Consider the following 15,745-nt stretch of genomic DNA (forward strand, 5'->3'; position numbering starts at 1 on the left):
TTGTACCACGTTTCCTCAAGACTCTGTACCTTTGGTTTTCTGTCTTGTACTGCACTTTCGCTTAGTTTTCAGTAATTCCATTTCATGAATATTTGTTGCAGCCCTATGTGCTGAGTTCTTGATGGAAACTGCTGCTGAGAAATGCTCCTCTGTGAGATGACTCTCCCTTCCCTGCAGTCTGGCCTGGCAGACGAGTTGTAAAGATTTATTTTGTTTCCTGTTATTGTGCTTCGGTTCCTTGATCTATGAGTAAACCATCCTATGGATTGGGAAACTATGATTGAAATTCAAACTAGTATCTGCAATCCCTGGGTTTCGGGTATGTTAGTCAATCATGTTATTGTCCAGACTAGGTCCCTTGGTGCCACACCCTTGGTGCCCACAGGGAACTCTGTTGGTGGAGGGGAGTGTCATAAGCACAGTCCAGCAGCTCAGGCTTCTGTTGGCTGATTCCTGGCTCACCCACAGAGTAGCTGTATGACCCTGGGCGACTTATCTCCTCCATGCCTCAGTTTTCTAATCTATAATATCCATTAAGAACATGGACTTTGGAGTCAGGCTGTGTGGGTTCAAATTCTGGCTGTGCTCCTTGCTAGTCATGTGATCTGAGCAAGTTCTTTAACCTCTGTGCATGATTCCTCATTTGTGATAGTCCTTTACATCATCTCGGATGCTGTGCATTAACCCAGAGAGAGCACCCAGGACATTGCCTGCCAAGAGATATGTACTCATGAAAGCGGAGCTCCTTATTTCATTCCACGGAGTTAGTGCTGGAACATGCCTACAATTCTCACAAGTGTGCGTGGTCTGAAATATTCAGTTGGCCAGGTTTCTGTTGTCTTTTGAAATACTTAGAGTGACAACACTCAACACAAGTTATATTAAGAAGCAAACCAGAATCAAGAGGTGTTTCAGCCAATTAATCCAGGAAGACGAGCATGATTCTTAAAGAATTCTTTCTCTTACAGTATCTTTCTTGACTTTATCTGTTTTGTAAAATGTTTTTTAGTTTTTTTAAGCAACATTAGCAACCGGGATGATATGGAATAAACACTTAGAAAACCTGAAATTTGTAATACCTACCATAAATCTAACAAAACTACAAAATGAGGTTGGTAAATTCTATGAGTGAATTTTTTTCAATTCAGGAGGTAAAACACTTAAAGATAACTTGGCAAATGCAAACGTAAATAAGAATAAACAGCCCTAAATCTCACCATCTAGACATGACAATAAATCTTTTGCTCTACTTCTTTCCAATCTTTTATACTTTGTAAACAAGTTAAGTTCAAACTACATAATCTGATAGTCTGGTTTGCAGTTAAATCATGTTTTCCAGTGTCTTTTAATGACTATTATTAGTGTATTATGATTGTACCAGAAACAGTGCTTACCCATTTCATTTACCCATTCTTTCACTGAAAATGGTAAGGCTACATAAGAAAGCCATACATAAATCTTTGTTCAGTATTCAAGCATTGCTTTACCTTTTCTAGACAGTATATTATTAGATAAAGGTATGAACTTGAAGGCCCGTGAGTTCCAGCTTCATTCAGCTGTGAAGACTGCATTCCTGTAAATTATCTTCTCGCGCAGGTTGAGTCCCTCCTCCGAGGGAGACAGGGGACATGAGGCTCCAGCTTTTCAGGGTCTTGCATTTCGGCAGTAACACCCTTCTTTCCCTAGGGCTCTGTCCATGATTGGCCTGGCCCTGATAGCCTTCGGGACTGGAGGAATAAAGCCCTGTGTGTCTGCATTTGGTGGAGATCAGTTTGAAGAGGGCCAGGTAAGAGCACGTGCCTTCCGGAAACCACATGAATGAGTTATAAACACCCAGGAATCAAATTCTACCAACACAAAGTCTGTTCCCCATTAGATTCTTTTCAAGTGCACTTGAAAGTAGGATACTGACCGAAACTAAGACGTGAAGTCAGATCACTAGCTACATTGGATCGGTGGATAGAGAGCCAAAGTCATCAAACTTTCATTTTACCCTTTTTATTACAGGAGAAACAAAGAAACAGATTTTTTTCCATCTTTTATTTGGCCATTAATGCTGGAAGTTTGCTTTCTACTATCATCACTCCCATTCTCAGAGGTAAAAATATCTGAAGGGGACTTGTGTTTTTCTTCTTTTAGTTGTGGGGAGAAAGTTAGGTGAAAGGTCAAGTCCTAGTTTAGTCCCTGTGTTCTCCCGTGTACTTCAGCACTCGGGTGCATACTGAGTACACTCTAAAATCCAGAATATGGGCTGCTTTTCCTTCAAGTTTTATCTCTTCTTCTAATCTTATTTGAATCCCTTATCCCAATGACCACTGAAGAATCTAAAACATCCTTAGCATAGCAATCAATTTTTCTAAATTATTACTAACTCAAACTCCTTATTCCTGGTAAGAGATAAGGCAAGAGGGGCTGCCCCCGTGGCCGAGCGGTTAAGTTCGCGCGCTCTGCTGCAGGCGGCCCAGTGTTTCGTTGGTTCGAATCCTGGGCGCGGACATGACACTGCTCATCAAACCACGCTGAGGCAGCGTCCCACATGCCACAACTAGAAGGACCCACAACAAAGAATATACAACTATGTACCGGGGGGCTTTGGGGAGAAAAAGGAAAAAATAAAATCTTAAAAAAAAAAAAAAAAAAAAAGAGATAAGACAAGAGAGGCTGTTTGGGAACCACACACGGATGGGCCATAGATGACGTTTCTGCCTTCAAGCTTTGCTCCCCAATGCTGTTGAGTGAGTTAGGAAGAATTTAGTGGGCAAGGCTTTATTCTTTGCTTCCCTATCATTTCAGAGATTTCAGAAAGAAGTGCCCCAGGAGAGAGAATGAGACAGCCGCTGTCAACAGCGCTCAGATTTTTCTGACAGCTAACGCTCCATTGAGAGTTTGTGAATTTCCCACGTGGAAGGGAATATCTGGGGACAAATTAGGCCAAAAAAGACGTGGTGTCCACACCGTGAATCAGACTAAATTATGAAATAAAATATTTTGTGGGGGTTTACATATTTCTGCATAGAGTAGAAGCGTGAAGATGATATTTAAACCCCATCCCAACTTGTTTTGCATAAAATTTAATAGCTTTTATTCTTGTGTTATATCCCCTCACCTCCCCCACCTCCAGATTCTGCTAGAATATGTACTGTGCATGTTGGAATTAGAGAATGTGTTAAAGGATAATTTTTTTAAATGTAAAATCATGCCACTCATACAAACATAAAGTGAGCATGTGACCAAGATTTTATATAACCGTAACTTATTAATTGATGAGGAATTGGAAAAGTGCTACAATCAGTTCATATAAGGATTTGCCTAACAGAGTTTTATATTCTTTCCAGGGGGGAAATTATCTCGCGTTGAACAAGGAATCATTTGTACAGCTATGCACAGGAAACATTTGCATGACTATCAGTTTCCTACTAGTTAACTTCTTTCTCCACAGAACTGTGAAATAGCTAGTCAAAGACAAAGCCAGCCCCTGTAGGATCAGATCATTCCTGGAGGGTCCAGCATTCATTGAAAGGATTTCCAGGAATCTCTGTCGCCCTTTCCAAAGTTTTAATTTTTTTCCTTACCAATCCTAGGATTTCAGAGCTAGAATAGATCCTCAGTCAGAGGTTGGCAAACTATCGCCCATCAGCCAAATCCAGAAATTTGGACAAGACCATCCATTTGTGTGTTGTCTGTGGCTGCTTCCCCTGCAAAGGCAGGCTTGAGTAGTTGAGACAAAGACTGAATGGCCCACAAGCCTAACAACTTCACAGAAAAGTTTGTTGATCCCTGCCCTGGGTCATCTAATGGTCACCTGATTGGCATGAGTTCAGGATTAGACAATCTTGAATTTACAGGGTACTTTTGATTTATTTACTAAGTCCCACTATCTTCAAGTTAGTGTATCCAGGTCGTTTTTATCTCCTCCACGAAGAAAATCCACAGAACACAGGATTCCCACTGATTTTGGCTTGGCTAGTGTCAGACCTCTAAGGGGCTAAGATTAGAACCTGTCTCCATCTCATGCTCTTTCTACTGCAAAGCTGCTTTGCTCAGCTGGCAGTGACATCAATAAGGCAAATGGATAAATCTAGAACATTCAATGAAAACAATATGTAATAACCAGTTAGAGATTTTTAAAAAGAGGAACTATGTGAGCATTACCAATGCCATAATGAATTTTAATCTTGATATTTCTCCCCAGTTCAACAATGTGGAATTCACAGTAAACAAGCCTGTTACCCACTGGCGTTTGGGGTACCTGCTGCTCTCATGGCTGTATCTCTGAGTAAGTAGAAACCAGTTGAATTAATACAACTCTGTGATCAGGTCAGACCCTCACATTAATTATTATGACCAATTTTTAAAAGTTCATGTAACAAATTATAATAATAAGTACTATGAAGACTTGCCATCCCATGTTAAACATGCTCTGAGAATTCAAAGAAAGTAGAGTTGGCATATTGTTTCAGAGGGAATAGGATCAAAAATGGGTTTACAGGAGAAGGGATCAATTGAGTTGGACATTTAAGGTTTGATACCATTTAGGCAGATTAAGATAAAGGTAATAGAATCTGCTAGACTAGATGCACCCGTGGCTGAGAGCTTTTGTTCTTATTAACACGTGCTCATCTACAACTTGCTTGAAGACATGGCAGTCCAGTCCAATTGTTTTTATTTATTTATTTATTTATTTTTAAAGATTGGCACCTGAGCTAACATCTGTTGCCAATCTTCATTTGTTTTGTTGTTCTTCTTCTTCTCAAAGCCCCCCAGTACCTAGTTGTATATTGTAGTTGTTGGTCCTTCTGGTTGTGCTATGTAGGAGGCCGCCTCAGCATGGCCTGATGAGCGGTGCCGTGTCCGTGCCCAGGATCCGAACCGGCGAAACCCTGGGCCGCCAAAGTGGAGCGCGCGAACTTAACCACTGAGCCACGGGGCTGGCCCCCTAATTGTTTTTAAATACCTCCAGTGAACTTCTAGATTTCTGTAATGTATCATCCCAAAATGTTTCTACTTGAGTGTCTTCCCTTTGGGAGGAATATATGTGTATATTATATGCATTCATTTGCAGATTAGTTCTTGACACTGGCATTTTAGGAAATGTGAAAAGTTTTCCACCTGGGGTAGTCTAGCCTGAAAGGTGGTAGGTGTCTTCATTTCCTAAGACCACCATAGGAAAATAGAGCAGCTTAAACAACAGAATTTGTTTATTGTCTCACAGTTCTGGAGGCTGGAAGTCCAAGATCAACATGTCGGGAGACCATGCTCCCTCTGAAGGCACTGGGAGGGATCTCTTCCAGGCCCCTGTCCTCCTACCTCTGCCATTTCCCAGGCTTGTGGCAGAATACCACCAATCTGTCCATGGCCGTCCCCCTGTGTGCACTTCTGTGTCCAAATTTCCCCTTCTTATGAGGACACCAATCATTGTAGAGTAGGGTCCACCCTAATGACCTCAGCTTGACTTGATCGTCTACGAAGACTGTTATTTCCAAATAAGGTGACATTCTGAGGTACGGTACCCAAGTTAAGGACTTTACCGCCTTTTAGGGGGACAATTCACCCTATAGCAGTCATGCAAGAAGGAACCAGAGCCCAAGAACCATCTCAAGCCTTCACAGCCTCCCACTCAAGTGAGGTCGCAGTCAGCACTATCACTCTCTCCAAGGGTGTTTTCAGTTCTTAATAATATCAAGTCTGCACCCTTTTAGCCTCTTTTCCACATGTTGTAGCAATGTAGCCTTTTCCTTAGACTCATCCCAGAGCTCAGAATTCTCCCCATTTTTTTATGTCCATTTTCTTCCATAGTTGTTTAAGTACTGCCACACTCCCCCAAAAGGCTCGTATATGCCATCTCCCCTCTAATTCTGGGTAAGGAGATAGTGTTGTTTCAGGCTGGACACTGTGTGAACTTGACACCATCAGACTAGATTCTCATTGAGTCTGTACAAGTGATTCTTACATCAAAGATTATGCTTTTTCTTACAGAGGAATTAAGACCAGGCCTACTCCTCTGTATCAACACCGTCTCTAGAAGTTTCCATCTGCAGCAATCTTATGCTTGAATTAGACTTCAGTTAATCAGAAGCTTAAAGATTAAGATATTAGTTGGCAAAAAAAATGTAGACTCAGTCTATTGGGCATTGAGGAAGACTGGCACTGAGCAAGAATACAAGTGAATTTCTCTGTCTTCAACTATAAAGAACGTCTATGATACAGGCACATACTTGGAGATAGGCTTGCGACTTGGTACCTGTCAAAATCTCAGGCCCTCTTGGGGCTGGCCTGGTAGCATAGTGGTTTCATGCACTCTGCTTCAGTGGCCTGGGGTTCATGGATTCAGATCCCGGATGCAGACCTACACATCGCTCATCAAGCCATGCTTTGGCAGCATCCCACATACAAAATACAGGAAGATTGGCACAGATGTTAGCTCAGGGCCAATCTTCCTCACAAAAAACAAAACAAAACAAAAACAAAAACCTCAGGGGCTCTTAATTGAGGAAAACAAGTAGAATTCAAATGATCCATCAGTGTTTTTAAATGATTGAATTGTGGTATTGGAAAATCAGAAATTCTAGTAGCGGGATGGTGTTTTCAGAGTCTCTTGCAGAAATGCTTTTTCCTAAGGTATTTTCACAGAATGCTTTTTCTAAGAAGGTCCACGGAAGGATTGCCTCGTTGTGAAAGTGCTTTTACTTTTGTCAACCTGTAGCTGCAGATGCAAATAATTATAGCTGTGTTTCTGTACCACGATCACAGAATCAATTTTGCCACATGTGACTAAGTAAAAGTTTCAACAGATTCATTCCTACTTTTTTCTGAAGATTTTTTTTAAAGAAAGAAGAAACTTTCTCTTGCCATTTCAATCAGAAAATTAAAGCTGTGTTTTTTGTCTTTATAGAATAATACATTAATGCGTTAGATGCCAGCAAGCACCCCTTTGTCTCCCTTCACATAGGGATAGAACTTGTGCCTAAATAGCTGTGCTGTCTTGGAGCTGCCCCAAGTTCTGGGAAGCAGATAGTATTAGGTGTCAAAGTTTGTATCTGAGAATACAAATATAACATTAGTCAGGAGTTCTTGTGATTGTTAGAGTCAAAAGCACTTTCTAAACTGGGAGGGAGGTAAACCCATTCTGTGAGTAATCCCAGTATTTCTGAAATGAGTTTCTAACTCACATAAAATTACATCTTCTAGGTCAGAAGTAGTTCTAGCAAATGCCACGTTAACACATCCTCTTTCGCCCTATTCAGTCGTATTCGTCATCGGCAGTAGAATGTACAAGAAGTTCCAGCCCCAGGGGAACATCATGGCTAAAGTCGCCAAGTGCATTGGCGTAAGTATTTCAGTAGCGCTCTCTTCATAGCGTTTAGTCACCCCCAGAACCTGCCACCTTCTTTAAATTAAAATTCAGTGAAGCTTTGACTTTCCTTTAATCATTTTATTAGTGTTCTTTACTGTTTGGATAAATTGAAGGGTTATAAAACTCACCAAATGGAAAAGGACACAAAAGGAACTCAAAAAGAAAAGGATGGAAATGGCTCTTGGACTTATAAGGTCAATGGTCACGGAAAAGCAAATCAAAGTGACTTCACCTATCAAAATGGCAAACGATGTCTGACGTCTGTCGGGGAGCAGTGAGACAGAAATGGAAGGCTGTGGTTCGGTACTGTGTATCGAGAGTCTGAAGCGTGGAAAGGGCTCAGTAATTCTACTTTTAGGAATTAAGGCTTGGAAAATAACTTTTAAAAATGAACACGCAAAACGAATGGAGATTCACATTCATAAATTGTCAATGTAACATTTATAACAGCAAAATTTTTAAGTCCACCAAATTGCTGAAAATAGGAGAACAGCGCCTAACTTACAGTACGTCTGTGCTATCTAATGCAGCATCAGAAGTCCCGTTGTCAAAGATTAAGGTTTCTTCCATATATATCTACAGGGTATATGTACACGGAGGCACGTTTAAAGGCAGGAAATAAATGTAGAGTGTAGAAATCTTTAAATCATAGAATCAAATAACTTTTTTCCTCTACATATCCCCCTTTTTTTTTTTTTAGGGAACATTGTACAATAGGGGAAAAATGTGTCAATTATTTATTTAAAAAATACACGTGTGGATGATCTTTTGGATGAAAAGATAGCTTTAAGATAACTTTAGGTCACTTTCCCGGCTTGATTGCGCTAAATTATACAAGTGGACTTCATTTTGTGAAATAAATATCTCCTCTCAGGGTTCAAAAAACCCCCTTCATTTGCAACTCTCCCTGTTTCCTCCTGCACTTTCCTCTAACATTAAATTGATTCCAAACAAAAAAGTTATTTCCAAGCTAAAAAGAGGATCTTACCAATAATCTCTCCCGTTCCATACCAAATAATTGACCACTTAGCTCAAACTCCAAAAGAACAGCTTCAAGCTGTTTAGAGGCATGAGAATTGTATTTCCCGGTATCCTAAAATCAGCCCATAGCTTTGAGTTATTGCCTTTTCGTCACACACACGTCCCCAGCCAGCACCACCATCTCCTTCTCTTGCTGCTGTATCATTGCAAATGCACTTTGCTTTTCCTAAAGTCATCTCGCTAACAAGGAATCTTAGAAGCCCCTAATATTATGATGGGTGAGCCAGTATATTTTTCTGATCAGTCTTAGCATATTTTAAAATATCTTTAACTATAATCTTTCTTTTCTTATAAATCTAGTTCTATGTGGGGGTTTCTCCCTCTCCTTTGAGGGGTGACAGTACCTTTATTGTAGATCTGCTCTGGCCGGTATGGTTGCCATTAGCCACAGGTGGCTGTTGAACATTGCAAATGTGGCAAGTGCAACTAGGCAACAGAATTTTAAATTGAGTTTCACTTAAATTAATTTAAATTATATAATTTCTTATAAGCGTATTTCTGTGTAGTGGTTCTCTTAAACTTAAAAACTGATAATTCAGTTACTGGAAAACCTTTAAGTATGTTTGGAGCAACTTAGTTGAGTTGTTTAGTTAGTAAAGTTAGTTTAGTAAATCTAGTTTTTCAGACATAAATTTTATGAAATGTAAATACAGATGAAATATTTCTGATAAAAATTTAGCATCCAAATTGAGATGTGTAAAATATACCTCAGATTTTGAAGACTTGGTAATGAAAAAAGAATGTAAAAATCCTCATTAGTTTTTTAATATTGATTATATATTAAGATCATATTTTGGGTTTGGGGGTTAAAATATATTTAAAATGAATTTCACCTGTTTAGCTTTTTGGTTTTTTTTTTTTTCCTTCGTGAGGGAGATTGGCCCTGAGCTAATGTCTGTTGCCAATCTTCTTCTTTTTGCTTGAGGAAGATTGTCCCTGCACTAATATCTGTGCCAGTCTCCCTCTATTTTGTATGTGGGATGCTGCCACAGCATGGCTTGATGAGCAGGCCAGGCCCTTGTTAGCATTTTCAATCAGGCTACCAGAAAACTTAAATTGCAAATGTGTCGTGTGTTATATTTCTATTGAACTCTCTTGTCTAGAGGGCCTGGAGAGTAAAGTAACCGTGTTACCGTTTGCTCCGACTCAAACACTCATAGTTAGAAAGAAATTAGAAATAAATGCATATTATGCCTTTTAGCATCGTCATTATACTAGTGTATACAGTTTTGTATTTTGCTTCTCTCATAGTTTCCCATTAAAGGGGGTTTAATGGAAATGTGTCTTCCTGCTAAAATAATGTGTTATGTTTTGAAATTTGATTTTTTTTCCTTCTTTCAGTTTGCCATCAAAAACAGGATTAGACATCGGAGTAACAAATTCCCCAAGAGGGAGCACTGGCTGGACTGGGCCAAAGAGAAATACGATGTGAGTGACATTATTGCTCCGGTGGCCCCAGAGAGCTTCCTCTAGAAAGTGGACATCCACAGTCGCAATCCATATTATTAAGGCTACATGGACAAAATTATCAGTTGTATCCTCGTAAGCTTTGATAGCATTTTGTATCAGACTATGCAACAGTGTTTTTTTATATTGAGAAGAACTTGATAAATAATGGACATAATTTATCTGGAAACAATATTACCTTTTCATAGGTTTTCACTTGGAATCATCTGTCATTAATTGTGCGTAATTGTGGTCACATAACTTTAGTTTGAATATGGAAGAGCTAAGTGCTGGTAGTGGGGTTTACATTTAATGGAATTTACATTTAAATTTGAGTAATTTACCTCCTAAGCAGATGTTTTGCTCACATTTTAAATAACTTAGGAATTTTTGATTTTCTGAAGAAATCTGTGGTAGGGTTCTTTGGAATAATTAATCACCTCCCAGCCTGTCTCTAGATGCAAATATGTCTACACTGAAACTAAACTGCTAATAGCTGCGAGCGGCACAGGTCGTGGCTGATGTGTCCCTCCTCCACTCCAACTGCAGGAGCGGCTTATCTCTCAAATCAAGATGGTCACGAGGGTGATGTTCCTGTACATTCCACTCCCCATGTTCTGGGCCTTGTTCGATCAGCAGGTAACGTGAAATGCTATTTCTGTGCATCCTCATAAAGCAAACATTCTTCGGGCACCACCAGGCACTAAGCTGTACTTAGTATTTAGCTCCTAAAAATGTTTTCATTTATTTGCTAATTGTTGGATCACATTGAGTTTCTTTTTTAAAAACCAACTGTAGATGCCCCAAGGAGGCAGTGTTGCAGGTTGGATAGGGACTGGTTAGTGGAATCAGTCTACGCTAGAAATACACTCATCCCGTTTTAGCTGTGTGTCTCAGGTAATTCCTTAACCCTTCTGAAAGGCTTATAACCCACAGCAAGGCTGTGAGGATCAAATTGGAGAACATTTATAAAGTGATCATTGACTGGCATATAGTAAGAACTCCAACAGTGGCATCTTTCCTGACTTGCTACGATGTCCTTCCAGTGGAGTTGATAGATTATGCTGAAACATTTACACGTTCAGTCCTCTGTGGAAATAATCATATATACTTATACAGTCCTGAGTCATCTTTTACTATAAAATAGGTTGAATGTAACTAGGCTGCCCAGGGTTAAATCCAACACTCTCTTGATGGAATTCCACTGTAAGACAGCCTCGTCTGTCAGAAGTGGCTCTTAGCACAATAATGTGCTTGAAACTTTTCTGCCAGTGAATGTAGAATGTTGTCAGAGTGCCTGGCTGCTTTCACCCTACAGGAGATGTCATGCTCTCCGACAAGCCTCAGAAATGCATTTTTGTGTATCCTAAGGATAACTTTATCACATAGCAGCGCTTTGCAGAATCTTCGTGAAGGGTTGGAGTCCTACGTGTTGTGTTAACTCGTACAGCAGAAATGCAAGTTGTCTCTTCTTGCCCACCATTACAGCGGAACTGGGAGACTAACTTGATGTTTAAGAAATTTTAAATCCTATAACATTTCAAACCTCGTTCCTGATTTGGAAAAGACTCGACACTGACTTGTAAAATATTTAAAACCCACACGTTCCCAAATGATGCAATAAATCTGTTCATTTTTAAGGGATCAAGGTGGACACTGCAAGCGACCACTATGAATGGGCAAATTGTAAGTTTGAGCTAAGCAACAGATGTTTCACCTCCCCTGGTCACTATTCCCTAGTTTCAGTCCCTCTGTCCCCTTTCTCTTTCCCTTTCGTGACATTGCCACCCCCATCTCCCCAGTCAATCATCGGTGGGATTTATCAATGAGATTTTTTTTCCCTTCTTTTTAGGGAGTTATTGAAATTCAGCCAGATCAAATGCAGGTAGGAGAAAATATGTAAGTTGCTTTCAGAGATCAAAGCCCCTGAGACAACAGTAACAGTTCATCTCCACTCCATCTGCAGACTGTGAACGCCATCTTGATTGTGATCATGGTCCCCATCATGGATGCTGTGGTGTATCCTCTGATTGCAAAATGTGGTCTCAATTTCACGTAGGTGACCAGTGGGTTGGGGTTGGGGTGAAGCTCCACTCGACCGAGGGCTTTGCAAGCAGGCTGCTCTCCCCCGGCTTCCGGTGCCTCAGTGGAAAGAAAGTCTGTCTCCCCTTCCACAACACCACCTATGAGATGGGGTTCTTAAAGAAATGTAGTATTTGAGTTAGATGTCTGTATGCCGATGTTTCTGAAAATTTGCCCTTAAAATAAAAGTGCTGTTAATGGCAGCCAGAAAATCCTCTAATTAAGGTTCTCTTATCTATGTAGATGATCGAAATATTAACTATAATCCGAAGTATCTCCTGAACTATAATCTCTAGAAATTAAGTGGAAAATGCAAATGAGAAGCTGTATTCCATTTATTCTTCTTAGTCTTGGTCATGAATAAGAGACAAATACTTCCAACCCATGTGTTTTGTAGGGAGGTCAGCTTTGTTTTGGGGGGGATGGTGGGAGAGGAGAGCTTCCTTTGGGGGCTTATCGTTAGTTCGTTTGTATGAGGCCACTTGAGACCCACTCTCCTGTTGTCCCTTCAGCTCCTTGAAGAAGATGACGGTTGGGATGTTCCTGGCTTCCATGGCTTTCGTGGCAGCTGCAATTGTGCAGGTGGAAATTGATGTGAGTTGTCCTCTGACTCTCCAGGGCCCTTTCCTGGCGGGTCCAGTGGAGCATTCAGAAGTCGTCTTCCTCCAGGACTGAGAGCATTTGGGGAGGCCAGGGTCTTTGCTGACAAACTCAGTCCTGGAGCTATGGATGCTGTGCTGCAGGGGGTAAAAGAGTCCCATTCCGTCAGCGTGCGTGCGCTGCGGCTCGTATCACCGCAAAGGACAAAGCCGGGAACTGGGTCACATGGGCGCACTCAATCAGAAGAAAAACTAGATAGCAGTTCCATGAGGAGCTTCCATTTATAGTACAGCAGGCCCTCCTCACCCACAGCGGGTAGCTCCAGGACCCCCAGGGGGTGCCTGAAACCACAGATGGTACTGAGCCCTATTTATACTGTGTTTTTTCCTATACATGCATACCTATGATAAAGTTTAATTTATAAATTAGGCACAGAAAGAGCTGAACAACAATAACAATAATAAAATAGAACAATTATAACAATATACTGGAGTAAAACTTATGTGAATGTGGTCTCAAAATATGTTCTGTTGTGCTATACGCACCCGTCTTGTGATGAGGCGAGGTGATACACGCCTATGTGATGAGATGAAGCGAGGTGGCCGACACAGGCGCTGTGACCCAGCGTTAGGCTGTGTCAGAAGGAGGATGACCATAGCTGACCAGGGATAACTGAAACCTTGGAAAGCAAAACTGCAGATAAGGGGGGACGACTGTGCAGTTTTTATAATGGGGGGAAGTTTATGGAACTTGTTGTTTTGCAATATGAACTCCTAGGAGATCTGGCTAAAAGAAGTTTGCTCACAAACGAAGTACTTCAAAAATGTGTAAATTGTCTTTTTGATAGGAAGACACCTTTTGTGTTCTAAGTTTATAATAATGGTAGCTAATCCACACATCTGTTGGGCCCCCAATGGGGCTAAACTAGACACCTAATGCTGTGAGTCCGAGACAGGTCCTAGAAACGGGGTGTTATGAAGTATCTAAGACAGGAGGTCAAAGACCTCTCTCCTCTCTCTCTCTTTCTCTCCTCCACTCCTTCCTCCTCACCCTCCCTCCCCCCCCCCCCCCCCTTCCTCCTCCCCCCCCCCCCCCCCCGCAACTTTCTCTGTTTGTCTCCCTCCCTCCCTCCTCTTCTCTCTCTCTTTTAATTTCTCTTTTTTAATTTTTAATTGTGTAAAATATGTATAGCATGAAATTTACCATCTTAGCCATTTCTAAGTGTACAGTTGAGTAGTGCCAAGGGCGTTCATATTGTCGTGCACCCAGTCTCCAGAACGCTTTCACCTAGCAAAGCTGAAGCTCCGCACCCATTAAACAGCTCCCCATTCCTCTCCCCCCAGTCCCTGGCGACCACCATTCTACTTTCTGTCTCTATGAATTTGTCTACTCTAGGTACCTCATGTAAGTGGAATTATACAGTATCTGTCTTTTTCTGACTGGCTTATTTCACTTTGCATAATGTTCTCACGGTTCGTCCGTGTTGTACTATGTGTCAGAATTTCCTTCCTTCTTAAGGCTGAATAACATTCTATTGTATGGATATACTACAGTTAGTTTGTCCATTCATTCGTTGACAAGGTCGTTCCACCTCTTGGCTATTGTCAATAATGCTGCTATATGTATGGGTGAACTCTGTCTTGAACATAGCAAGCTTTGTGGAAAATGAATTGTGGGGCTAAAATAGACATGGATTGCTTCAGTGACGCTGAAGAGAGAGAGGGCGTTGTAGGGAAAAGGCAGAAACCCCAAGCCAGGTGTGGAGGCAGGAAGGCATAAAGCATTTGTGAGAGGGTATTTCAAGCACCGTGTCCAGGACTGAGGTCTGGGCTTCCACAGTTAGAAAGGAGGACTTTGGCATCTGGGCAGAGCCAATCTCAGAGGCCACAACAAGATAACCTTTCATGAGACTATGGTTACTCTGACTGCCTCAGATATTAGGCTTCCTAACCTGGGATCCTTGGACCTGGAGGTAGATAGGCAGGGCCAGGGGCAGCCTCTTTCTGATTGCCTCCGTGTTCTGTACAAACATCACTTTCTGTGGGTGCTGTGAGGTAAGCGAGTGGAGGCCCCCTGGGCTTCATGGTGTGCGTTTGGGATGCCTCAGCCAGCACAGGTTTCCTTGGCTAGGGGGAAGTGACTGGACTGCCATGGTTAAGGTTATCTTCAATATGCACTGAAGACCTCACTGCCAATTTTCTTTTCTTTTGCTCAGAAAACTCTTCCAGTCTTCCCCAACGGACATGAAGTCCAAGTTAAAGTATTGAATATAGGAAACAATAGCATGAACATATCTTTTCCTGGAGAGACGATGGCAGTTAACCAAATGTCCCAAGTAAGTAGAAGGAAGTGCAACTTTCTTTTCAACTTCTGACCTGAGTTATAATAACATTGAATAAGCTGATCTTCTTGGTCCTTGTGTAAATCTGAATCATCTTGATCTCATTTTGGCTTCACTCTAAACTGGTGCAACTCAAACTGTAATGTGCACGGGAGTCACTTAGGGAGCTTGCTAAAATGCGGGTTCTTGATCAGTGGGTCTGGAATGTGCATTTCTAACAAGCCATCCCGTGATGTTGCTGCTGCTCATGCACGGAACCCCACCTTAAATGTCTAGGTCAGTTGTTCTCCACTGGGGGCAATTTTGCCGCCTCAGGGGACATTTGACAATCTCTGGAAACATTTTTCATTGTCATAACTTGGAATTTGCTATTGGCATCTCCTCTATAGCAGCCGGGGATACTGACACACAGCCCCTCACAACCGAGAATTATCTGGCTCCAAATGTCGGTAGTGCCAAGGTTGGAAAACCTTAATCTAGATGGTCTTTGGTCTGGATTAGAGGTTCTCAACCTTGAGTCCGTATTGGAAGCACTCGGAGAGCTTTAACAATCCTGATACTGGGTCCCAACTCCAGAGATTTTGATCGAACTGGTCTCATTCCTGTTGAGCGATGGTTGAGAACCACTTCTTTAGAGCTTACCAAACTAATAATCTTGAAGAAAAAAGAAAGTTCAACTCCTGATGCTTGGGGCAGCCCAGTACTGGTTTTCATCAGGGCTGTTGCTTTTCCCCTGATGCTGTCCTTTGCCCAATGGTAGGAATTATTTCCATAGCATTTATCTTCGTAAAATGAAATTAAAGTAAAATGATGAATGAAAAGTATAATTCCTCTGATAATATTAAACAACTTCATGAAAGAGTCCATTCTGGTGACTGGGA

The 15,745-nt window shown here is 41.4% G+C and overlaps 1 protein-coding gene across 1 annotated transcript in view; it reads left to right on the top strand.

Moving 5' to 3' along the window:
* Window positions 1-15,745, top strand: part of SLC15A1 (solute carrier family 15 member 1) — a 45,777-nt gene that overhangs the window by 18,453 nt on the left and 11,579 nt on the right. The window contains exons 6-16 of the mRNA XM_046664867.1: window positions 1,687-1,786; window positions 2,008-2,098; window positions 4,193-4,276; window positions 7,245-7,327; window positions 9,737-9,823; window positions 10,391-10,480; window positions 11,483-11,527; window positions 11,694-11,726; window positions 11,808-11,896; window positions 12,436-12,517; window positions 14,739-14,858. Coding sequence (XP_046520823.1) covers window positions 1,687-1,786; window positions 2,008-2,098; window positions 4,193-4,276; window positions 7,245-7,327; window positions 9,737-9,823; window positions 10,391-10,480; window positions 11,483-11,527; window positions 11,694-11,726; window positions 11,808-11,896; window positions 12,436-12,517; window positions 14,739-14,858 — 904 coding nt within the window. The remainder of the gene's footprint in view (window positions 1-1,686; window positions 1,787-2,007; window positions 2,099-4,192; window positions 4,277-7,244; window positions 7,328-9,736; window positions 9,824-10,390; window positions 10,481-11,482; window positions 11,528-11,693; window positions 11,727-11,807; window positions 11,897-12,435; window positions 12,518-14,738; window positions 14,859-15,745) is intronic.

This window comes from Equus quagga, chromosome 6, assembly GCF_021613505.1.
Source record: "Equus quagga isolate Etosha38 chromosome 6, UCLA_HA_Equagga_1.0, whole genome shotgun sequence".
NCBI classification, from domain to species: Eukaryota; Metazoa; Chordata; class Mammalia; order Perissodactyla; family Equidae; genus Equus; species Equus quagga.